The sequence below is a fragment of the Mustelus asterias genome, chromosome 14, assembly GCF_964213995.1.
Source record: "Mustelus asterias chromosome 14, sMusAst1.hap1.1, whole genome shotgun sequence".
Taxonomy (NCBI): domain Eukaryota; kingdom Metazoa; phylum Chordata; class Chondrichthyes; order Carcharhiniformes; family Triakidae; genus Mustelus; species Mustelus asterias.
In genome coordinates, this window is record NC_135814.1 from 58,169,102 (window position 1) to 58,195,507 (window position 26,406).

General features: G+C 38.1%; 1 protein-coding gene across 1 annotated transcript in view; it reads left to right on the forward strand.

Annotated features, from left to right (window-relative positions):
• Nucleotides 1-26,406, forward strand: part of mtx2 (metaxin 2) — a 247,847-nt gene that overhangs the window by 212,323 nt on the left and 9,118 nt on the right. The window contains exons 4-8 of the mRNA XM_078228468.1: nt 12,651-12,723; nt 19,370-19,446; nt 19,943-20,035; nt 20,234-20,272; nt 21,873-21,998. Coding sequence (XP_078084594.1) covers nt 12,651-12,723; nt 19,370-19,446; nt 19,943-20,035; nt 20,234-20,272; nt 21,873-21,998 — 408 coding nt within the window. The remainder of the gene's footprint in view (nt 1-12,650; nt 12,724-19,369; nt 19,447-19,942; nt 20,036-20,233; nt 20,273-21,872; nt 21,999-26,406) is intronic.

The window sequence follows — 26,406 nt, forward strand, 5'->3', positions numbered from 1 at the left end:
GAATGTTGCTACATGCTGAAGTATCAGTCTAGTTTTGCACTGCTGAAATATATTTACAGCATGTTTCATATTGTATTCACTGCAGAAAGCATTGAACTGTATCAACATTTAACATTTCCTTTTGGTAACATCATTTACTGTCAATTTAAGTTGCCCAAATATATAGAATATAAAGTCGTGTGCATATATTCAGCCCTCTGTAATCTAATTTACAAAACAGAAGTTTACGTGAAAATAATTTTGACACTTTTATAAACAAGGGTCGATGAGTAAAAGTTTGTTTTGAAAAGAACATTTAGTCAGAAGGAATGTAAACTTAGTGAAATATTTTCTTGTATAATGTATATGCATTAAAAATCGCAAATTTCACTTGGATCAATGTTCAGATTATTATCTGATCTTGCCACAGAGTAAAATATTAGCAAACTAAAATATTGATTTAAGTCCACCATCCTTACAGTTTTCTGCTTTTAATTGTAATCAAGTGGAATGCATCTATGTACCATATATTTTGATTTCTTTAAATAAGCTAGTTAATTACCAGTATTAAAGCAAAGTAGTGCAGATGCTGAAAATCTGAATCAGAAACAGATAACTCAGAATCTAAATCAGAAACAGAAATACTCAGCAGGTCAGCAGTATCTGTGGTGAAAAACAGAGTAAATGGGCGGGATTTTATGGCCTCGTTCATCCTGAAACTGTAAAATCCCGCCCGAGGTCAACAGACCTTTGCATGGTCTGCCCCTCACCCGCTCCGGTTCCCGTGGTGGGCAGGCCGGTAAAATTCTGGCCAATATTTAGGATGAAAGGTCACAGGACTAAGGTTCTGCTGAGACAGCTAGAAACTAAATTAAAAAGAACCACAAAGGTAATAATCTGTGGATTACTACCCAAGCCACAAGCAAAATGCTTTGGGTAAATAAGATCAAAGAGTTGAATGTATGACTCTCAGACTGGTGTGAGAGAAATTAGTTTTGATTTTTGGGACACTGGGAAAGAGGGAGCTGTATCAATGGGACAATCTTTACCTGAACCGTACTAGGACTAGTGTACTGGCGAATTGTATAACTAGGGCTCTAGAGAGGACTCCAAAACAAATAATGGGCATGAGTTCACATGAGGGGAGATTGGGAAAGTTAAAGAGAAAGAACAAGGTCATAGTACAAGGTAGAGAAGTGGACAATGATAACCAAAAAATGATAGGAAGAGTGACCATACAAATATGAGTGCATCAGCAAATAAGGTCAGACTAGGGAAAAATGGTAAAAAGTGAGAATTAAAAGCTCCTAATCTGAATGTTCACAGCATTCATGGTCAGATGGATGCATTGATCGCACAAATAGAAATAGAAGAGTATGATATAACCATTAGAAACGTGGGTATAAAGTGACCACGGCTAGGACCTGAAGATTCTGGAATGACAAGGAGGTGGGGTGGCTCTGTTAACCAAGGATGAGATCGATACAGTATCGAGAAATGATCCCAAAAGAGAAAATGCTGGAAAAACTCAGCAGGTCTGGTAGCGTCTGTAAGAAGAGAAAAGAGCTGATGTTTTGAGTCCAGATGACCCTTTGTCAAAGCCGGTGAAAAATGATCATTGTTCAGAGGATCAAAATGTAGAATCAGTTTGGGTGGAGATAAAAAATGGCAAAGGAAAGAAGTCACTGGTTGGAGTGATTTATAGACCCTCTGACAGTAGCTACACTATAGAGCAGAGTATAAATCAAGGAATAATGGAGGCTTGTAAGAAAAGTACTGCAATAATCGTGGGAATTTTTAATCTTCATAAAGATTGGACGAATCAAATTGAAAATGTTAGCCTGGAGTATGAGTTCATAGATGTATTTAGGACAGTATCTTAGAACAATACATTCTGCAACCAACCAGGGAACAGGCTATTTTAGTCCTGGTAATGTGTAATGAGGTAGGATTAATAAATAACCTCATAGTCATATAGTTTCCCATGGCATAGCGGTAATGTCACTGGACTAGTAATCCAAAAGCCCTGGCTAATATTCTTGGCACAGGGGTTCAAATCCCACTACAGCAGCTTGTAGAATTAAAATTCAATTAATCAAAATAAAAATCAGGAATAGAATCTAGGCCAGAATTCTCCAGCCACTCACGCCAGCAAGATTCTCTGGTAACACTGTAACACTGGCGGCGCACCCCCTTCTGCGGGTTTCCTGGCAGCGTTGGGTGGCTTCAGTGGGAATTCCTACTGACAGAGGATCCCGCCGCCAGCAAACGGCATGTCACCTCTCGTTGCCGAGAAACAGGCTGAAGGGACGACAGAGAATCTTGCCTCTAGTCTCTGTAATAGTGATCACGAATAGTGACCATAACCTATTGTTATAAAAACTCATCTGCCCTTACCAGGTCTGGCCTACATGTGATTCCAGATGCACAGCAATATGGTTGACTCTGAACTGCCCTCAAAAGACAATTTGGGATGAGAAACAAATGCTGGCATTGCCAGCAAAGCCACATTCCATAAAATAATAAAAAAGCAAAAAGGATCCACTCAGTAAGAGTGATCTGAATATAACTGAATTTCAGATTCAGTTTGAGGATGAGAAATTTGGGTCTGAAACTAGTGTCTTGCCCTGTTATTTGCAGTTACTTAAGTTTATGAAGTCAGAGATAGCTAAAGTGGACTGGAAAATAGGCTAAAAGGTATGGGAGTAGAAAAGCATTGGCATACATTTAAAGAGGTATTTCATAACTCGACAAAAATATAATTCATTAAGCGGGAAAGACTTTACAAGAAGGATGCACCATCAGTGGATAACTAAGGAAGTTAAGAATGGCATCAAATTGAAAATAAAGATGTATAATGCTGTAAAGATTAGCAGTGGTAGGTCAGAAGATTGGAAAAATTTTAGAAATTGGCAAAGGATGACTAAAAACTAATAGATGGAGAAATTGGACAGTGAGAGAAAGTAGCAACAAAATTAAAAATAGGCAGCAAAAACTCCTTATAGTATATAAAATGGAAAAGAGTAGCTAAACTAAACATTGATTGCTTAGAGGGTGAAACTAGGAAACTAATGGGAAACCAGGAGATAGCTGAAGCTCTGAGCAAATATTTTATATCTATTGTCACAGTGGAAGTCACAGAAAGCATCCAAAGAACAGTAGAAAAGCAGGGGGCAAAAGGGAGAGGGAAGCTGAAAATCATCATTATTACTAAAGAAAAAAGACTAGGAAAATTAATGCGATTAAAGGCTGGACCTGATTGCCTGCTTTCTCGGACCTTAAAGGAAGTGACTGCAGACACAGTGAATGCATTGTTTGTAATCTTCCAAAATTCCTTATATTCTGGAAAAGCAGATTGGAAAACCAAAAATGTAACATTTCTATTCAAGAAAGGAGGGAAGAGAGAAAGCAGGAAACTATAGGCCAGTTAGCCTAACATCTGTAAATGCTAGAATCCTTTACTATAAAGGTAGTAGCGAGTCTTTAAAAAAATCATAATACAATCAGGAAGAGTCAACATGGTTTTGTGAAAGGGAAATCATGGTTGACAAATTTATTAGCAATCTTTGAGAATGTAACAAGCAGGGTGGATAAAGGGGAATTAGTAGCTGTGGTATATTTGGATTTCCAAAAGCATTTGATAAGGTGCCACATAAAAGCTTACTGCAAAAGATAATGGTGTTAGGGATGACATGTTAGCATGAATAGTGGATTGGCTAACCAACAAGAAAAAGATAAATGGATTATTTTCCCGTTGGCAAACTATAACAAGTGGAGTGCCACAGGAATCAGTGCTGGGGCCTCAACTATTTATGAACTATATTAATGACTTGGATGAAGAAACCAGATGTATAGTAGCCAAATTTGCTGATGATGCAAAGATATGTAGGAAAGCAAGGAGGATAGAAAGAGTCTACAAAGGGATCTAAATAGGTTGAGTTGGAAAAAACTGACAAGAGAAAATGGGGGAAAATTGAGGTTCTCCACTTTTCAGGAGTAATAGAAAAGTAGAGTATTATTTAAAGAGACACTGCAGAATGTTGCAATACAGAGGGACCTAGATATCCTTGTCTGTGAATCACAAAAAGTTAGCATGCAGGTGTTACAAATAATTAGCAAGGTAAATGAAACATTGGCCTTCATTGCAAGAGGGTTTAAATATAAACAAAGAGAATTTGAAGAATAGTTGATGACATTGGTGAGGCCACTACATGGAGTGTTGTGTACAGTTTTGGCCTCCTTATTTAAAGGATTTACTTGCACTGGAAGCAGTTCAGAAATGGTTCAGTTGACTGATTCCTGGGATGAAGGGGTTGTGTTATGAGGAAAGGTTGAGCAACTTTGACCTATACTCATATAGAGTTTGGAGGAATGACAGGTGATCTTATTGAAACATAGAAAAACTACAGCACAAAACAGGCCCTTCGGCCCCACAAGTTGTGCCGAACATATCCCTACCTTCTAGGCCTACATAGAACAGTAGAAAAACATTTAAGATTCTGAGGTGGGTTGTTCGGGTAGATCCTGAGGATGTTTCTTCTCATGGAGGAATCTAGAACTAGGGGGCATCGTTTAAAAATAAGGCATCTCCCATTTAAGAAGGAGATGAGGAATTTCTTCTCTCAGAGAATTGCTAATGTTTGGAATTCACTTCCCCAGGAAGCAGTGAGGCTGAGTCATTGAATATATTCATGGCTTGAGTTGGACAGATTTTTGGCCAGGAAGTGAAGGGTTATGGGGGGTTCAAGCTGGAAAGTGGAGTTAAGGCCACAATTAAATCAGCCATTCAAAAACATTCTGATTGAATGGTGGAGAAGGCTTGATTGACCAAATTGCTTATTTCTGCTCCTTTTATGACCTTTTGAGTACTTCCAGCTATTTCGGTGTTTATTTAATTATTCAAATGTTTTGCAATAAAACTATTTTTCACCATTATTTTTTTATTTGTTCATGGGACATGGGCATCGCTGGCTGCCCAGCATTTATTGCCCATCCCCAGTTGCCCGAGGCAGTTGAGAGTCAACCATATTGCTGTGGCTGTGGAGTCACATGTAGGCCAGACCAGGTAAGGGCGGCAGATTTCCTTCCCTAAAGGACATTAGTGAACCAGATGGATTTGTCCGACAATTGACAATGGTTTCATAGTCATCAGTAGATTCTTAATTCCAGATTTTTTAATTGAATTCAGATTCCACCATCTGCCCTGGCGGGATTTGAACCTGGGTCCCCAGAACATTAGCTGAGTTTCTGGATTACTAATCCAGTGATAATACCACAAGGCCATCGCCTCCCCCGACATTGGAACATAGGAAGCGAGTGCAGGGTGTAGTTGAAGAAAAACAGAAAGTGCTGGAAAGTCTCAGTCGGTCTGACAGCATCTGTGGAGTTAAAGCATGTCTACAGGCCTATATTACTTAATTTTCCTTAAAGAAAAAATCTTTAAATATTGCCTTTGAATGAACTTGTCATAACATGGTCCAACCTATAACATGGTCTTGAGTTTTGGAGTACGTTTTAACAGGGCCCCAGTGCATAATGATTTTGACAAGGATACTTTGGACCCGTTGTAATGTAAATTTCTAATGCTGAATTCCTAATTCTTCAGTCAGTCCAACGATTGCAAGTTTAACAACATCAGAGAAGATCTACACGGCCCATCAGGTTGATCTCAAAGCCTGAAAAATATTGTACAGAGGTCAATTTGTCATTTCAGTTGACCACTTTTCTTGCTGAGCAGACACTCAGCTTCACCTTGAATTCACATACACAATCAGCCTCTATCCACCATCTCCCAGGGCAGTCCACTTCACATCTTTGCTAACTCTGTAAAATAATTAAATCAAAATTTCCTGCTTATCATTATTCCTTTGAGCTTCTGACTTCTGTTCCTATGTGGAGTTTCTGAATGAATCAAATATATTGGCCTAGAATTTGCTGGAGTTTTGACAGCAAATTGTCAAAGGCAGAATAGAAAGAGGCCATTTGGCCCATTTTATCCCTGCTAGTTCTCTAAGAGCAATTTGGCTAGTCCCACTCCCCTGCCTTTTTACTGGAGCCCTGCAATTTTTTTCTCTTTTATTAATTATCCAGTTCCCTTGCAAAGGCCACAATTGAATCTGCCTCCATCAAACTCTCAGGCAGTGCACTCCGGATGCTAACCACTCTGCTTAAAAAGTTTTTCCTCTTGTCACCTGTGGTTCTTTTGCTGTTGTTACCCCTCTGAAACTAACCACAATTTCAACATTTAGTGCAAGTGCAGATTAACGCAGAAACTGAGTTATGATCTGTCTTTTACAGCTTCGCCACAGGCTGTGCAATGGACTGGCCGTGACATTGTTCGTTGAGTCTAAGCACACGGTTTTTCGAAATTGTCCTTGCCTTTATTCTGTCATTGTTTCACAAAGCTAACTAAATGTGAGACTGAGATTGTACTGTCAAGGCTGGTTGTGGTTGTGCAGTTATGCAAGCGAGATTTAAAAATTAAGATGCAGAAAGGATGAAGAATAAACATGATTAAGATTTAAAGACAAAGGAACAAAAAAACTTGGATAGATATAAAAGTTATGATTTTACAATGTTTTGGTGATGTAGATTGTAATATAAAATAAAGAAAAATATATGTAAACAGTATTCTTAAATTAAAAATGTACTGTTGAAAATAGCTCATCTGAGAGTTCAACATTGTAAACATTGCTTTTTGGCAGAATGGATACAAAAATTATAAGTTTTGCTTGACATCCCTCAAAAGACAAGAAGCACATCTCAATGTGACAATTCAGGCTTTCTCCCAATTTTCTTTATTTGTGTTCACAGCAGAATGCAGTTTCCATAGAGAAATCGATGTCCTTTATTGTCTCAAACTTACACCTTTATGCCATGAATGGGTGTAGTGTGTCGCAAGATTAACGATTATCTTTCACTGAGATATTTCATGTCAGAGGTTATACTGGCTGCCGAACAGGCACTCCTGTGCTTTCTGAAAGGAATAAAATTCCATGCTGTCAGCCTGTGTTGTTTAGCCTGAAATTAATCAAATTTACTTTTAAAATATATAAATTTTATATATTAATACAATACATTATTTTTCTAAAACCAAAATAATAATGCCTGAAATCTTCGTTCATTTAAAATCTTCCAACTGAGCCTTTGAAAATCATAATGTGGAGTTCTACCGCACCTATTCAATGTAGAAACAATTGTTTAAACTGAAGGAGTTATAAGGGAAAAGTTGGCATCACTTATACTTCTACAGGGAAGCATTTGCTATACCAAATCAAAGCACTTTCAAATTCAACATGCAGAAGTATCTTTTAATTAAGTTTAACTTGCAGGCATATAGGATGTGCACTGCACATTTCCAACATAGGTTGTCACCTAATTCTAATATCCAATAACTTGATCCTCCAGTCCATGTTTAGCAGCCATTCTTTTTGCTTTGGTTGCAAGAGATACAATATCAATGTTTCAAAAACAGAATTGGATTTCTCATAAAAGTACCATGGAGATGTGGCACCGCTGAGAACTTATTTGGCCTAGGTAAATGGCACCGAATAATACCACCAAATCTTTCCATGGGAGGTATGAATCTCTTTTTGATGAGGTGCTCAGGGTACTCAAACTCCTCGCTTGCCAACACTGTGGCATGATGTGAGTGACTTACCTCTGTGCTGAAAGTGAATGAATGTATCAAGTCCTTTCCTTGAATCTATTGGCCCCAAATCTTTTTTAGGTTGATGAAGCCTCTGACCCAGGATGGTCATTTGTGCATTTAAGTTTAACGTACTCGCAATTTGTGGCCTGTGAATCAGGAACAATAAGGTGTCAATCGTATTTAAAAATACCAGTTGTCATTGTTTTTATTACCCCGGACGAGGTAGCATCCGTCACCACTAGTTGCTCTGATTTTGCATACAATTAGCTCTGTTTTTAAGTGCGTAGATCCTCCTTCATTAAACTGATTGCAGATTTCTCATTATTTAAATTATTTCTGAATTGCATAAGATTGTGCAGTGCAGAAATTTGTACTTTTTTCACAGTTCAGGTTGAATACATTTGTCCATAAATTGTAGCTGGCACCAAAGTTTGCAAAGTAGAAAAAACAGAAGGTGGAGAGAGACCTGAAAGGTAGGGGGGGCAAGTTAAAGCAGCATTTAGTGTAGGAGAGCATGTCAAGAACAAGCTTCGTAGCTCAGAGAATGGATCATAAAGTAAGTCTGGGTTTCTAGAGGATTGGCCACAATTGGTGAAAATGCTATAGATTTATTGCTAAGTTTTGCACTTTTCCTCGGAACCGTTCAACTTTGTACATTGATGTTATAATTTTTAAGGGGGGGGCTAATATTGAAGTGGAGGGATGTGCTAAAACAGTTGAGTTTTAAATGTGTTTGAGTTGGTTTGCCAATCAAAATACTTTCTCATATCCTCTTTGCCTCGCATACATTGTTTTGCTTAATGGATGCTGTGTAAAGTAGGTAAGATTTTTGTTTATGGAATGCCAGGATGTTTAGTAAAACACTTTTGAATAAAGGAGGTGTCAGCAGGAATGACTGTTGCATAGGGAAGGAAGAAGGGCAGTAAAGTATTAGAGAGTGAGATCTAGTATTCTAAAATTAAAACTGTTAGATCTTGAGAGAAGGAGTTTGCGATGACTTTCTTTCTGACTCCAGAACAGACTCCATTAACTCAACAGAAAGTAATGAAAAATATTTATTCAGTCCAGTTGCAGAGCTAGTTGTGCAACACCTCCTTTACACTTGCTGGTTGGAATGCTCCAATGCCCCCCCCCCCCCCCCCCCGCCCCCGCCCCAATAAAGCACAACCCAGGTTAGTAGGTTAGATGCTGTCTGTTAAGAAATAAAAATTGATGCAGTTATTTATCATGTTCCTGAGAAATGTCTCAAGCACTTCACCTAAGATGAAGTGTTGTGAATACAGACTATTTTGTGCAGGTAGATGTAACGGATTTTACACAGTTCAATTTTCCATAAGTAGTTAAATAATCTGTCAGCTGTGTTAAGAATGTTTTTGATCATATCAGAACTTATTTTGCTTGTCCTGTTGAAAACTGGATTTCTTTACAGCTAATGACATTGGAACTTAGCACACTTCCCTGTTGTGCTTGTACAGTATTAGACTGTAGGGAGTTTCAGCCTGGAGCTGAAACTGTTAACCATAGAGTGACATATAGAGCCAGTAAATTGCAGGAGTTTACTACTTAGCTTTTCACATAGGCATGGCCTAGGTGCACAATGCTCCAGGCTCCAGAGGGAAGCATTTCTAATAAACATGACTAACCTGAGAAAAATTCAAATTTGTAGAGAAGATGGCGGCTTGCATCACTCAAAGAAAATTATTTCTGATCCTAATTGATGGATTTTATGGTCAGTTTATTTTTGGTAGCTTTAATAGAAAAAATAGTGTTTTACTTGTTTCCTGTGCATTGTGTGTTTTTGATTTGGTATTTTTGTACCTGATTTTTTTTTTGAGCTAATCAACATGGTTGGCCAGTGTGAATAGAGTGATGATCATTTTGTGCCACCAGTAGAATGACAAATGCATTCAGTGTGTGGCAAGGCTTTTAATTCTATAGTCAGATGATAGCATATGAGGTATAATTGTGGATTCTGTATTGGATTATTATGAAATATTACAAAGCTTTAACCTGTGCTAACTGAAAAAAATACAATTTTACTTCTTTAAAAAAAATTCCCATATCACTTTTTTAAAGAAGAAGTGCATATCTAGGAATAAAAAACTAACATGTTAAATAGAAGCTTACATGTATCCCAGTTAGATAAATTTCTATGCAATTTTAATCACTTAATCTTTTGGAAGGGACTATATATTTGAATTGACACACTGTTAAATTATTCACTTTATGGTTCATTGAGTTGATGGAAATATTTACAGATACAAGTTCAGAGCACAACAGCAAACCATTTTCATTTGCTTATAATATTTTATACTCCCTATTAGTAATATATCTTAAGCATGATATTTGAGGGTAGGTAGGGGGACTGGGGGCGGGGGATAGGGTGGCAGTTGTGGAATGGCGGTTTGGGAAACTGGCAGCTGAATGTCAACAGAAATTGCATTAGGTACTTACTTTTCCAGCATTGCTTGTAGGTAAGTAGGAGTAGGAGTGCTTTCCTTGGGGCCCTCCAAAGCTAACCTGTTGTGACCCCCCGCTCCCGCTCCCACCTCTGGTTTCTCTTTAACCTCCTATCTATCCTCAGCCTTGCGACTATAATTTAGTCACTAAATAACGCAAGACCTGTAATATCCTCTAAGTCTCCAGATAACAGAAAAATAATCGCTCTGGTAGACCATGTGACTTATGCTATACTCTATGAATTATGTTTATTAGATGCAAAAAAATTAGCAAAAAATTGGAGCAGATCATTTTTGAACCAGCAACATTAGCTCCCAGTCACAGAAAAACAAAGGGCATTTTGCTTCACTAACTCTCCTAATCACATTGAGTTGCGGGCACTGGTCAAGTTTCAAACTTATGAGGTTGGGTTTACCCCACAGAGTCTTCCTGTGTTCACTTCCACGTTGATAGAACGGGAAGTACTATGGTACGGTGAGCTGGCCAAAGGATGCAGAATAATTTATCTGCCTGCGCATAGAGCTGTCAATCAAAAGTAAAAGATATAATGGCTTCTGCCCAGCTGACCCCCAGCGAGTCAGTGATTAGCTCTGTCTACAGATAGATTGTGAAACAGATTAGTTCAGTAGAAAGCTCGGTGTATGCTTTTGTCAAATTATCTTGTAATTTTTAAAAAGTGAAACATGTGCAACAGTGTAATAAAAGCAATAGGAATAGTATGCCCCACATACTCTAGATGGAGGTGCCATTAAAGAACAGAGCAGACATTCATTATAAAGGGGTTTGTTGATGATTGTGCCACTCTACATCCTGTAGACAATGTCTACCACAAAAGTCACATAACCACATTCCTGGACAATTCTCCTGTTGATCCCTCTGACTTTACTAATCCTTCCCTTCCCATGAAGACAACATTTTGTCTTCATGCTAGCATGGTGTTGAAGTTGAAAGCCCTTCACTCCTCTCACTTAAACATGCCATTGCCATTTGCCAGTGATCAGGATTTTCCCAAGTGTCAACAGCCATGTTGTATTGCATTACATGCACCTTCAGTGTACCTTTGTAACACCTTTGCTGTCTGCCCTCCTTTCCTTTGCTATCCATCAGTTCCCCATAAGGCACCTGCTTTGATAACTGTATATTGTTCAGCTCTGGGGATCTGAGCATTGACTATCACACCCTCAATGCTGATGCCATTGCATATTTCAGTACTTGGTTGTTAATGATTATGTCTGTCAGCTTATTTAAAGAGAACATGAGAAATCAAACAAATGTCCCACTTATCACAGTAAGTTGCACAGCCTACTTCTGTGATTTTACTTGCTGATATGCGAACAATGGCTCTAAAAGAAGAAATATGAAGAGTTTCTAGCACTGCAGTATAGAAGCAAAAAAAATCTACTTCCTACCCTTTAGGGACAGCAAATTGACAATGCATTTATCTTATTTAAAATATAAATATCCTGAGAATTCCATGTCAGCAGTTTAGCACAAGACCCCATTCTCAGTGTGCCACTCTGGGCCAATGCAGTCAGCTGGCTGGCTGGCAGCACAAATACGGTGCAGCTCAAACAGTGCTCCTTGTAGCAGCAGCAGCAAACAACCCGGTGACACAATTGTAAAGTTTACCTCAGGGTAGTTACCTTGAATACAGTTTGCTTTCATATAGAACACAGGATGGTTGGTGGAAAAATTGAAACATGGTTGAAGGTTGGCAACATTGCACACTGAGGCAAAGTGCCAACAAATTGTTTGTCTCTAACATTATGCTTTTGTAACTCTTTGGGGAGGCACTCACCACATGTGTGCCAAGCAAAATAATGATAAATTTGCTATGTGTCAAGCCTCCAAATTTCTGTTACTTCACAGTCAGATTTTCCCTTTTCTAGCCTGAGCTAGTTTGGAATTGCATTTGAAAGAATTAATGAACAGGAAATGAAGTAGCACTTGTAACCCAGCACCTGTGTACAGTTGTTTATTTTTTTAATAGAAAAGGTGCCAATAATATTTTCCATGATTGCGGGACTAAGTAAACACAAAGTGGCATTTAGAGTGAAATCTGATCTTGATAATCTAATATTAATGTAACCTGCCATTTGTTTAGTGCTATAAAAATATCAAACAAAATCCACCAAGCCACTTTCCCCTGCCCTACTAGCTGAAAAGGTTTCTTTGAGATCATAGAATGGTTACAGCACGGGAGGTCATTTGTGCCTGTGCAGTAGTTCCATTATTTTGACTAATTAGTACCTTTAATTTTTTAAAATGCATTATTTATTATTTACATCTTTAGATTTAGGCCATTAATACCAAGCGTGCGTGGTTAATACAAAGCTAATGAAAGAGGTATTTTCAATAATCGTAAATATATCTATATGGCAGGGAAGAGGAAAATCCTATCTTGGTTATTTTGGTTTATTTTCCAGTTGGATAAGTTCCACCGCTGCTGCCCAAAGATATATTTCCTCTTCTTATTTCTCCATATTGCATGTGATCATAAAATAGCATAATCTATATTTTTGAGATCTTAGTTTCATGACAAAATGTTTCTCTATTTCAGGCGTTTCTGCGGATGTGCAATCTGCCAGTCCAGGTGGTTTGTAGGGCAAATGCGGAGTACATGTCCCCATCTGGTAAGTCTGAAGCTGAATTAAATTCCTGGAGGGGTTGTTTTGTGCGATGCCATGGCAACATATCTAATCCTGCAGCCTATAAACAGCACAATACTGGTCATGAGCTATTTTTTTCATACAGTTTTATGTTACCACTGTCTTCATTCTCAACCTTGCTTTTTTGAGGAATAAATGACTAAAGGTTGCAATTGTTTGGGAATTTTCATTGAGAGATATATAAATTAGGATCATCTCAGACGATATGACCTTGTATGTAAAGTAGCGCATTACATAGATGATTCCACTGTGAATGATTGTTCAAGCAAATAACAATAAATGTTATGTATACCTATCATTTTTAAAAAAATATACATATATACCTTTTATTTTTTTGCAGCAAAATTTATTTCTGGCCATTATCTATAATTTCCTAAGTTAAGAAAAAGGAGATTAAATGATGGAAAGACTCAAAATTCCTAAGACTGACATTTGGATCTTAGCAGTGTCTATGTGATGTTCTTGGCCTTTATTGGGGTTTTCTTTGTGCCTGAACACATATGAATAAAAGCTCAGAGATCACTATGTTCAAAGAGACCTGCAATTCTTTTGTGATACACTTATCGTATGGATGCAGATGAGGCTTTTGTTCATATGTTTTACCTCATCTATTACCCTAAGGCTGCCTGTGAAGGCAATGAAGAATGAATCTATTCAAAAGAAGCACGACAGAGCCTGCTGTTAGTGTGAACTGTATATGAACTGGCCTTAACAGCAGGTTCTGTGCATTTGAGTAAAACACTTTTCCTCATCTTTTTCTTTTCAAGAAATGAAACAAAACATAATTTGTCTATGTTTGTGCAAAAGCTTGACGAGTGTTTCTGTTAGGTTTGATTAAAATAAAACACTGAATATCTTACTAAATATTTACCAGTGAGAGCTATCAAGAGAGAAGTATTTTACTACACCACCTATAATTCCATAGTACCAGGTGATGGAAAAAGGAAGAGAAAATTGGATGATGCGGTCACCCTAACTATACTCCTCGCAGTTGATTATTGAACAGCAATGGATAGAGGACTGAGAGCAAATCAACTTCTCTGTGGTTTCAACAGGGAAATACTAAAGGGGCCCTAAAAGGGTGACTGAGAACATTAGGCTAATTCTTGAAAAATTACTTTGGACAGTGTGTTATTTAGTAGTTCATGTTTTAATAATTTTAAAAATCTATTTTGACTACTGCACGCATTTACATTTCAGGCTATGATTATGTCAATTACAATACAAGTTAACTTGAATACTTGTATCAGTGACTTTGGATATAAACTAAGTAATTAATTTGAATATGAATTTCATAAATGCTCTAAGAAAGGGTGACAGTGATATGGTGGTATGCTGTTTCATAGCTCATCAGGTCCCCAACAATAGATTATAATTCCAGCTGGCTATCTGAGAATAATTTATTTTGCTGTTCTGTCCCCTGACTTTAAAAGAGAACGTGAAGACAAGGTGATCTGCTATCACATATCTTGATCAACTTTTTCAAGAGCATCATTGACAGAAGCCTTGAAATGCCCAACTAATTGTTTTCATAATTGGGCAATGGCATCTTCTGGAGAGAGAAATTAAAGAAGTAGAATTAGTACAGGTATCGTCCACCAATTCCGTATAGGGTGTGCATTGCTTTATGTACTATTGAGTCATAGTGACCAGGAGGATCCTGGGTTCTATTTGTGTCAAGTTAGTTTATTTCAGCTTGGTGCAATGTAATGCTACAGTTGGTAGCACTACAAGGTAAAATAATACAATTGGTTGGGCTCAGGCGGGGCCTGACATGCTGTATTTCCAGAATCTTTTATATTAATTTAAGATTTCCAGAATCCAAGTATTTTGCTTCTCTATTAATACTTAAACTCTGCTTTGAATTGTCTGTTGGTTACTCTTTTGTTAACTTAGATTGCAATATAACTGAATCATGGCTTAGAGGTTGTGGATGCTGTTCGGTAATTCAAGGATTAGCTCATCCACCCAATAATGTATTTTGCCCATCAGAGGCTTCACTATTCTCCTTTTGGGGTTAATCTGCCCAAAGCTGTTGGCACTTTCTAGAGGTTGGCAGGTTACTTGACTGTGACTCAGTACTCTGACCTGCCACAGGCAGTACCATCTACTATCAATATGATCGCAGATTTTAACGTCTAACTCAACATAAAAAGCAATTCATTGGCTCATCATTTCCTGTTGACTTTTATATTCTACATGTTTTGCGCTAAAACCTAAAATAAAATTCACAAAGCCTCAAATCCCATTGGCTTTTGTTTATAGTGTTATCATCCTGAGGTTTTGCCTTTGATGGCCAGTAAACCTGCACCCATAAATTTCTCTACTGTTTGACAGCATTGAACTTAATGCATCACTCACAGTTACTGACATTAAATTCCACTTCTGCCATTTTTTAAAGCTTGTTTCTTTATAATATCATTATCCTTTTGATCTTCTAAAGAATTGGGTATATCTTCTATTGTAGTGCCATTGCAAATTTCAGCTGCAGTCTTTCTAAGCCTATGTCCAGATCATTGATGCATACAGTGACAGAAGTGACCTAATGAACTTGTGGGACACCACTACCCACAATCAACTACTTCTAATAACAGCTTTTTATTCTCTCTTCTAATTTTAAAATGGTTTTAATTTGGTTTGCTATCTCCCCCAATTCCAAATATCTCGATCTTCTCTGGTAGTCTCTGCAAGCACCTTGTCAAACATGTTTTGAAGCCCGTGTGCACAACATCCACTGTATTTCCCCAACCTTAATAAGAAGTCTCACAACACCAGGTTAAAGTCCAACAGGTTTATTTGACAGCACTAGCTTTCGGAGTCTCAAGCTCCTTCTTCAGGTGAGTGAGGACTTGTGTTCACAAACAGGGCATATAAAGACACAAACTCAATTTACAAGATAATGGTTGGAATGCGAGTCTTTACAGGTAATCAAGTCTTAAAGGCACAGACAATGTGAGTGGAGAGAGAGTTAAGCACAGGTTAAAGAGATGTGTATTGTCTCTGGCACAATACACATCTCTTTAACCCTCTCTCCACTTACACTGCCTGTACCTTTAAGACTTGATTACCTGTAAAGACTCGCATTCCAGCCATTATCTTGTAAATTGAGTTTGTGCCTTTATATGCCCTGTTTGTGAACACAAGTCCTCACTCACCTGAAGGAGCTTGAGACTCTGAAAGCTAGTGCTGCCAAATAAACCTGTTGGACTTTAACCTGGTGTTGTGAGACTTCTTACTGTGCTTACCCCATCCAATGCCGGCATCTCCACATCATGTTTCCCTTACCTACCATGCCTGTTATCTCCTGAAAGCATTTGATTAGGTTTGTCAAGCACAATGTTCCCTTTTGAAACTGTATTGAGTGCTTCGATTTTGTCTTTATCCAGATACAAAGTAATTTCGTAGAGACTAAAATCTTCTCTGCAATAGGTGTTGGGTAACTAGGTAGTCATTACCTGGATTAGCTGCATCTCCATTTTTAGAGGTGGGCGTTATATTGATCGCTTTCCAGTCCTCTAATACATATTCACAATCGGTAAAGCCCTGGAGTACAGATCCAGATTTCCAGATTTTCCTGTGAAAACAAGAATTGCAAACCTTGCCATCTAGTGCACCAATCTCGCCATTGCTAATGTGTTGCAAATTTTGCTGGTTCTCTAATTGGAATATGCCACAGTGAGCTTGGCAGGTAATCGGTCATTAATTGGTGATCTAAGAACTGGAGTGCTGTCACATTCAACATTTCAAGCCACTGGAGAGTGTCAGTGAATAGAATTCTTAAATGCATCCCTTTTCAACTTTGAGATTTCTGTCAGTTTCACTACAGTGTGTGATCTATGAATTCAGACCACTCCCAAGCCACTACATTATAATGATTAATTTAAGCAAGCTAACCTTGAATTTTTAAGTTGAACTTGATTTTGTTTTGAGTGGGACTAAAGATTGCAAATCTTTGTGGACAGCATACATTTACATAATGGCATGCTAACTTTTCTCTGTGTAGATGGGCTTGAAATGTATTTTAGGCACATATACAACAAATTACTTTAAACTGTTTAAAACAATTGTAATTATTCAATGCATTAATTAGAAAATATATGTTTCTGTGTGATTGACTTCAGTTACTGAGGTTGAGCTGTGGAGAAAACAGTGAAGTGGCCATTTAAATTCTGAAAATGATCTGGTTAATTGAATGGACTGTGGACATATGAATGTGTCAATATTCATATTAAAATTCCAGGTGCAGGAAGTGGATTCTCAAAGATCCTGGTTCAATCTTTGCAACAGTGATCTATTTTAAACAACTGGAAGGTTAAATCCAATCTTGGTGCAATAAATCATGTTGCTGCCAGACCACTTAGACCATTATTTTTAAATCTTAAGTGGCATTGGTGTTGAAAACTGGCTTGAATGCAGCAGGTTTGTAATCACCATTGATTTTACTGGGGCAGAGCTCTGATAATGACCTAACTGTTTTTGTTGAGGGTAATGGCAGAGCGGCACAAAGATCGCAAGAAAATAATGGTACAAGTTACTACGATGAGTCCTTTTCGGTCCTGATGCTTATTCTTCCTTTCGTCTAACTAATTTACCTAAAAACGTTGTTTTCACCAGCATGACATCACTCCTCTCACTCCCAATACTTCAGGATTCATTTCCTCTCCAATATACTTCTCTTTAGTAAAGACCAATGTAAAGCACTTAATGAAATGCCTATACCATTTTTTGATTATCATCTGAAAATTTGACAATGCTTTCCTCTCAAGTCTGCCTCCTTTTTAACAGTTCTAACCTTACTAAAATACTTTACTGTTCAGAATTCATTCAGAACTGTGATTTAATTATTTTATTCCCTCACATGTTTGACTTGTTGCCACCCAAGTTTTATGGGGAGAATAACTTTTTTTTCTCCTTCCCCTTTCATGAAACTGATACCTCATTACTATCTGATTTTATAGAGTCTGGTTATTTTCTGGAATCTCTCCCGAGTGGCCATTATTGACATATGTCAATGATCAATGTTTAATACTGATCTTCAATGCTCTCTAAGCTCTTTGCAAATCATTGCTGATCAAAATTGGTGCTTTACTGCTGTTGTTATTTCATGCCATTATCCAAGAATGACCTGAAACTTTGCATTTGTGGTTTATCCTTGATATTAAGGTGATTATTTGGATTGTCTGCCATGAGTAGCAGAAGCTTCAGAAGCCTACCAATCAGAAAACAATAGGTAGTATTTTACCCTTGCGAACAATGTGCTCAGGTAGTAGCTCTAAACAAAATTGCTGTATTTTTGTATGCCATACATAAGACCACTGGGTTTCAGATACCAAACTGAATTCTGGAACATTCAGCAAAAATCCAGAAGTTCAATTAAATGAAAAGGAATTTCATAGAAATCATAGAAACCCTACAGTGCAGAAGGAGGCCATTCGGCCTATCGAGTCTGCACCGACCACAATCCCACCCAGGCCCTACCCCCACATATTTACCCACTAATCCACGCATCCCAGGACTCTAAGGGGCAATTTTTAACCTGGCCAATCAACCTAACCCGCACATCTTTGGACTGTGGGAGGAAACCGGAGCACCCGGAGGAAACCCACGCAGACACGAGGAGAATGTGCAAACTCCACACAGACAGTGACCCGAGCCGGGAATCGAACCCAGGACCCTGGAGCTGTGAAGCAGCAGTGCTAACCACTGCGCTACCGTGCCGCCAAGAATGACCTGATTTAATATATTCAATCAGCTTGCAGTCATGACCTTAGTTGCAAGTATTTGTTTGGGGCTGTTTTTCATTTATACATAGATTTTGAGTTGTCAGCCTTTTTGGGACTGTCTACTATTTTGATGCTACTTACCAACTTTTCTTAATTTTATGGTTCGGAATGTGTGCAATAATGTTCCCCCAACTCTATTTTTAAATTGACTCCCAATTCTGGACTTATTCACAATTAATGGTCCCCTAACCATCAGCAGTGTTTCCGCTTTCCCTTTTGGTTGTTGAAGTAGTATGGCTAATATTTAGTTTCAAAGCAAGTAGCTGGATGGCTGGTATTGGCAAATTTTAAAAATCAAGCCTCGTATTAGAGGATCCCATGTGGCACTTTGTGGATACATAGCAAATAGGAAGAAAACTGAAGTCCTCGAACACTTTGTGTTTTCCCACTCATGGGATTTTCTGTTGCCTCAGTGACCAGCTGAACTGTATGGACTCAGAAGGGTGAAATTGTAATCAGTACTGACTTCATCCTAGGAAAAATGTTCACATCATTAAAGTTGCATATTAGTGGGTTTGACTAAATATAAAAAGTACACTTTTGCTGTGCAAAATTAGCCTAAATGCACAACACAGTTTTTAAAATAGTGAACAAATAATCAAATGAAGTACTGCATTGTTTTTTTTCCCAGGCTATGTATTTATGTTAGTACATATTTTCAAAAAGGACTTGTTAGTTTACAATTTGTGAATCTCTGGTTTTTGTTCTCATGACATTTTGGAGTAAAATTCTTTGCTTTAATTTATTCAGTGCTGTTATTTTTGACAATTGTTTCTATTTCCACTATAAAATTATTGTAATAACCCTGTGATTGTGTTTTACATTAGGCAAGGCTCCCTTTATACATGTGGGTAATCATGTTGTATCAGAACTTGGCCCCATAGTACAGTTTGCAAAAGCCAAGGTAAGAAAAATTACAGCCGTTACATATTTTGTTACTGCAACTATATATGCCACTTCATCTGTACTTTTAGGCAAGTGTGTTTATTCAGAAATATTTATCTCGGTATTTATCGCCATTGTGGGTATTTTACATTGATTCTTCAATGTAATAAATGTGTAATGCTGTCCCATAAAAAAAATTCCAAATTAATTGGGCATGGGTAACTTTTGGCATTTCTAATCCTCCAAATTTATGTTCAACTTAATTTAGTATGGTACTTTTAAGGCCAAAGGATAATTTTGTGAACCAAGAGTTTATCTTTTTCCTAAAATAATTATACAGTGCAATCTACAGATGTTGGAATTATTTTGACTTCTATTTTGCACAATTTGTGTATGGTTGATAATGAGGTTAATTAAAAGGAAATTGTGTCTGTACAGTATTGGTAATTATTACTTGACTGCATTATGAGTTTATCTACTGTTGACTCATGTATCTGCATAATCTCTCACTTTAGGGTCACTCACTCAGTGATGGACTGGATGAAATTCAGAAGGCTGAGATGAAAGCCTACACAGAACTGGTGAATAATATGCTGTTGACAGCTGAGGTATGCCAGATCAAAGGTTTATTATATTCTTGTTTTCTTAATATTATAAACCCAGAACAAACAGCCCAGTTTGGTCTTTTCTGTTTCTATGATTAATGATTTCAACTAAAGCTGCCATGTTTTATGTATTTTTGCAATCTGCAATCAGATGTGTGATTAGTTCTTGACTAACTATTGGCAATATGTTTTAACTTGCAGCTTTACATACAGTGGTGTGATGACAGCACATCAGCAAAGGTGAGAAATCTGGCAGCATTTACTATTAATTTAATCAAATGGGCGTGTAATTTGCATGTGTATCAACATTGGGTTAGCTTTAGTACTACATCATGATTGGGTACTTATTCCATTTCAGACGTGTTGCTTTCACAAATATTCTAATACAGGGTAACTTTTTGCAATATTCTGATTATCCATGGATGTGTTTTGACTCAATCAAGGAGTGCAAAGTTGTAGCGTCCCAAGGATCTACATTTCTTATTTGTTTTTGGGATGTGAGCATCGTTAGCAAGACCAGGGTTTATTGCCCATCCCTAACTGCCTTAAGTAGTTGATGCTGAACCATCTCCATCTCAGTGGCTTGCTTAAGATCGCTTAAGAGTCAACCACATTCTAGGTCTGGAGTCACATGTAAGCCAGACTGAGCAAAGATGGCAGATTTTCTCCACGTTGGACATTGGTGAACCAGATTTTTACGACAGTCCACTAGTTTCATGATTGTTATTGATGAGATTAGCATTTTGTTCCAGATTCATTAATTAATTGAATTTATATTTCTCCATCTGTCTTGACTAAACAGTCCAGAGCTGTGACAGAAGGCCAAGATTGCTCAGATTACCAAAAGACCACAATGCCAAAATTAACAGTTTCCAACAATTCATTATCAGACAGTGGCACAAACATGAGTACCCATTAAGTCACATTGACAACATGGCCCAGGATTTTAGTATGCTCAGTAACTGAACTGTGGAGCAGAAAGGTTCAAACACAATTCTAATGAAAATGAAAGGAGATGAAAAGACAAGATTAAAGTCTGGAAATTCTCAAGGGTAGAACATATCAAACATTAAGTTCCCTGCAGGAATTTTTGTGCCTGTCTGTGAAAACAGTTGGATGGATGAGAATGGAGTGAAGTTATGGATCAATAATATGTAGAATAGGTTTCCCGGTGGTCAGCGTAAGGAAAACTGCTTATTAGTGTGGGCCATGTTGAGATCTCAAAGAACCAATGACATCAACAGGTGCCTGTAAAGTTGTACCTTTGAGTCTAACTCAACCTTTCCATGTGTGCCTCAGCAAACCATTCAAGGATTTTTTACACCGAATGGAGTAGGTGGATGTTTAACAGAGAAAAAAAAACCATCACCAAGTGGAAATATCCGTGCTGCCCCGCTTGATGTTTTGTGTGGTGTCATTATCAAATTGTGCACAGATTGTCATCAAATCACCCAAAAAATGAGGAATATCCAATTCGATGGATGGAGAGGAGGGATGATTCTGAAAGTGAAAGTGCCACATCTGATTCAGAGTTGGGATTCTTACAATGATGCCATGACAAAAGTGACACGGAACGAATTTGATTAATTTAGATGTTAGAAAATTCGAGACTCGACACATTCTTGGGGAGAGAGAATGAGAAATCAAGTCAGGTCTGGTTGAGCTGGTGCTACCTCATTCATTTATTTATGGATTTCAAGATAATCACAACTTTAGTCAATTTTATTGCTGCCTAGAAATGGTGTACTACTCCAGGTAAAGGATCAACTGGATATTTCTTGATATTTTGTAGATGGTGTAAAATTAAAGACCTTTAACTAATCAAATTTTTTGACTTAAGATAACACGTTCTCGATATGGCTCTCCATATCCTTGGCCTTTAAACCATATTTTGGCCTATCAGAAGCAATGGGAAGTAAGACGCAAGATGAAGGCAATTGGATGGGCTGGAAAATCTCTTAAACAGGTCAGTCATTTTTTCATTGTTGCATTTATAACTTTGTTTTCCAACTCTAATCCAATCTTGATTATAATACAAAAATTTGTGTTGCATGAAGCTGTTTTAAAATAAATTTACATGAAGTGAGATAGAACTGATATTTTAGAACTACCCTAGATTTCGAATGTTAGAATGTTTTTTCCTTAAAAGTCCATTGCCCCAAATATTCCGATGTTCAGAGTAGTGAAATCTGGGCATAAGCCTGTGTTGTGCATCGGGACCCTGTGGAAATTTAGACACACACACGTGCTCTCTAATTGTCCGCAAAGTTTAAAATTTCCAGGTGGTTGATGTGTGTTGCCTGAGGCACTCTGCAAATGCGTTTGACCCTGAGCTACCCACCTGACGTGGCCCAACTGTTCCCCCTGGCCCCACCACTTGCTCACTTGCAAAATCAGTATTTGTACTGAAAGCAAACATAGAAAATGAAAGTACCCTACTGAATGTTCACATTAATCACAACAACGGACTACATCAAGTGACTGCTATAAACTCAGTTCAGTATTAAGACTGTTAATTTCAAAAAATACACTACTCAGTTAATCATAGAAATCATAGAAACCCTACAGTACAGAAAGAGGCCATTCGGCCCATCGAGTCTGCACCGACCACAATCCCACCCAGGCCCTACTCCCATATCAGCACGGTAGCACAATGGTTAGCACTGCTGCTTCACAGCTCCAGGGACCTGGGTTCGATTCCCGGCTAGGGTCACTGTCTGTGTGGAGTTTGCACATTCTCCTCGTGTCTGCGTGGGTTTCCTCCGGGTGCTCCGGTTTCCTCCCACAGTCCAAAGATGTGCGGGTTAGGTTGATTGGCCATGCTAAAAATTGCCCTTCGTGTCCTGAGATGCGTAGGTTAGAGGGATTAAAGGGTAAAATATGTGGGGGTAGGGCCTGGGTGGGATTGTGGTCGGTGCAGACTCGATGGGCCGAATGGCCTCTTTCTGTACTGTAGGGTTTCTATGATTCTATGATATCCCTACATATTTACCTACTAATCCCTCTAACCTATGCATCTCAGGACACTAAGGGCAATTTTTAGCATGGCCAATCAACCTAACCCGCACATCTTTGGACTGTGGGAGGAAACCGGAGCACCCAGAGGAAACCCACGCAGACACGAGGAGAATGTGCAAACTCCACACAGACAGTGACCCAAGCCGGGAAGCGAACCCAGGTCCCTGGAGCTGTGAAGCAGCAGTGCTAACTACTGTGCCGCCCATCATATCCTACCATTAGTTAACACTGTCCAAGAATGTGACAATATCTTGACTAACAGAAATATACTTAAGCAAATTGAACGCTACAATTTTAAACTCTCTCTTGCTTTTTGACTTCATAAAGTGTGTAGTAATAAACTGCTCCTGAACTTTGATTAAATACCATAGCCTGTGGCCCTGGCAGCTAATCTACTGTGAAACTGTTTATTGCCTTGCACACTTCTTCTGACAATTTATTACTTAAATCTGTAACATGATCTACATAATATCAGTCATCACTCTACAGATTCAGCACAACATCCTCTCACTTGTATTTTACTGATTTCACAATTTACTTCAACATTTATTTGGTTTGATAATTGTTGCTGAACCGTGAGAAGGCATTTTAAGTATTCTCTAGATCAGCTAGTTCAGTACTGTTCATGCAGTATGTATGCTATTAATTTTTTAAAGAATGTGCAAATCCTTAACACTTAACTGCATTAAACTTAATTTGTGTTTTGCCCACTTTAATTTTACCTGACTCATTTTCTAGATGTTTGGGTGCCTTAACGCCACCCGCTCCAATTTAATATCTGTAATTTTGATTGGTTTACATTGAGTTCCTGAATACAATTTCAAGATATGGATTAGAAACTATGGGGGTTGTGGTGGTGATGGAGTGGTCACAAATTGGAGAATGCCAAGCTAAAAGTTTATGGTAGTACTGTGTTTAGTTTTGGTCACCAAGATACAGAAGAAACATTTTATGCTTGAACCTTGCTATGGAATCTGAGAGGCAATGTCATTACAGTCTGACAGTAAATTAAATGGAAAATCTAAATCTCAAAAATGTTTTAGAATAAGAGATCAAATTGATGACAGGTATGCTTACCTGCTGTCTTAACCCTTTGCATCAGTGTTTGATCAGTGGTATCACAGTCACCTCTAAATCATAAGGCCAGGAATTAAAACGCTGCTCCACGGACCTGAGGTACATAAGCTAAGATGACACTTCAGTGCATACTGAAGTAGTGTCAGAAATGCTGTCTTTTAAATGGGAGGTGAATTCGAGGCCTTTACTCCCTTCTTGGGAGAAGGTAAAATATAGCATGGCACAATTTGAAAAAAGAGATGTTTTCCCTGTGTCCTGGCCAATATTTACCCTTCAATCAGCAACACTAAAATAAATTATTTGGTAATTTTTCTTATTGCTGTTGTATGATCTTGCTTTGCACAAATTGGCTACTGTATTTCCTTAAATTGCAACAATGACAGCTCCGAAAGTATTTCATTACATTTTAGGGCTTTCTGAGGTTATAAATTGTATTTGTTTAAATGTCAGTTCTTTAAAATAAATTATTTTGTGCCAAGAGTAGTCAACCTCTGAAATAGACCTCTGGGAAAACCTTACCATCATTTATGATGGGGAGATTTTAAGCTTTTCTAAATGGATGAGCGAAGATACTTTCTCACCTATATTTAGTGTGTAACTTGTGACATTCAAAGGGATCTAGTGTTTAGGATAGTGTATTATTAAAAGTGAGTGATTAGTTTGAGGCACAGTTTGAACTGTTCAAGGATAGTCCCTAGTTCTTATTTTGAAATGGAGCTTTACAACCTCTATTATTATGGTATGCACTATTTGGTTGACAAGTTAATTCCTGGCATTTAGTGAAGACAGATTAATTTAGTACTGTTGCATTAACCTACCATATCAGTGCAGGAAAATGTTCATTGGCAATATATTGGCTTTCTAAAAAAAAACCGCAAAATTATACCATTACATTTTTATATGGAAAATCATTCAGTGATTGTCAAGCAAATAAAGGAATTAAGAATCATTTTGGCAGCACAGACAAATGTAGGTGTGAACTGTGAATCAGAATCATTGGTATTAAGGTATTAAGCTTTGCAACTGTTGGTGCATTAACCTAATTGCATCAATGTGTGACTATGGCAATATTCAGAATCTGAATATTTGTTTAACTAGCAAGCTTGTTATTTAAAAACAGTTTTCATGCACCCTGATTTTGAAATTATACACTGAGACAGAAGAATATAGGAAAGTGGAACTTTTTAGGGGAAATGTTAGACTAGAGTATGTTATAGAAATGGGAAGATTGGAGTTTTTGTAAGAAAGAGGGAAGAATAGAAAGTAAAAGGTGAGTACAGGTGATGTCTCTATTATATAAATTGGATTTAGGGCTTTTTAGATTTAATAATTTAAATTAGGGTTAAAGGTGCAATAATGAAGTTATTCCTGATGTCTGAGTAGCTCAATATAACAAATTCCAGTACATAAATGACATAGCTCTAGGGTTGAAGGCTGGAATTTGGGCTGTAAATCAATCAGATACAGTAGAGTTAATGCAATCTAAGCTGCATGCCTAACTTTTTAAAGTTTAAGTTTATTTATTATTGTCACAAGTAGGCTTACATTAACACTGCAAAAAAGTTACTGTGAAAATCCACTCTGGCGCCTATTCGGGTACACTGAGGGAAAATTTAACATGGCCAATGCACCTAACCAGCACATCTTGGGAGGAAACTGGAGCACTCGGAGGAAGCCCACGCAGACACGGGGAGAATGTGCAGACTTCGCACTGACAGTGTCCCAAGCCGGGAATCGAACCTGGGTCCCTGGCGCTGTGAGACAGCAGTGCTAACCACTTGCATTGGAAGTGGCTGCTGGCAGAGTATGCACACTCAAAGTTAAATTGAAGACGGGTATAAAGTAGACTTGCATTTCTTTGACTTTAAAAAGCTGTGAAATGATCTAATGGATGAGCCAGTTCCCCTGCTGTGGGAATCCAGAACAAGGTGACATGATTTTAAAATTGGAGCTGTGCATTTAGGGGTGAAAACAAACAGCACTTTTATTTTGCATTGAGGAAGTAGATGCCTGGAACACTCTTACCCAAAAGGTGATGGATGCTTGGTCAATTCATAGAATCATAGAAACCCTACAGTGCAGAAGGAGGCTGTTCAGCCCATTGAGCCTGCACCGACAACAATCCCACCCAAGCCCTATCCCCGTAACCCCACATATTGGTCCTGCTAATCCCTCTAACCTATGCATCCTGAGGGGCAATTTCGCATAGCCAATGCACCTAACCCGCACATCTTTGGACTGTGGGAGGAAACCGGAGCACCCGGAGGAAACCCACGCAA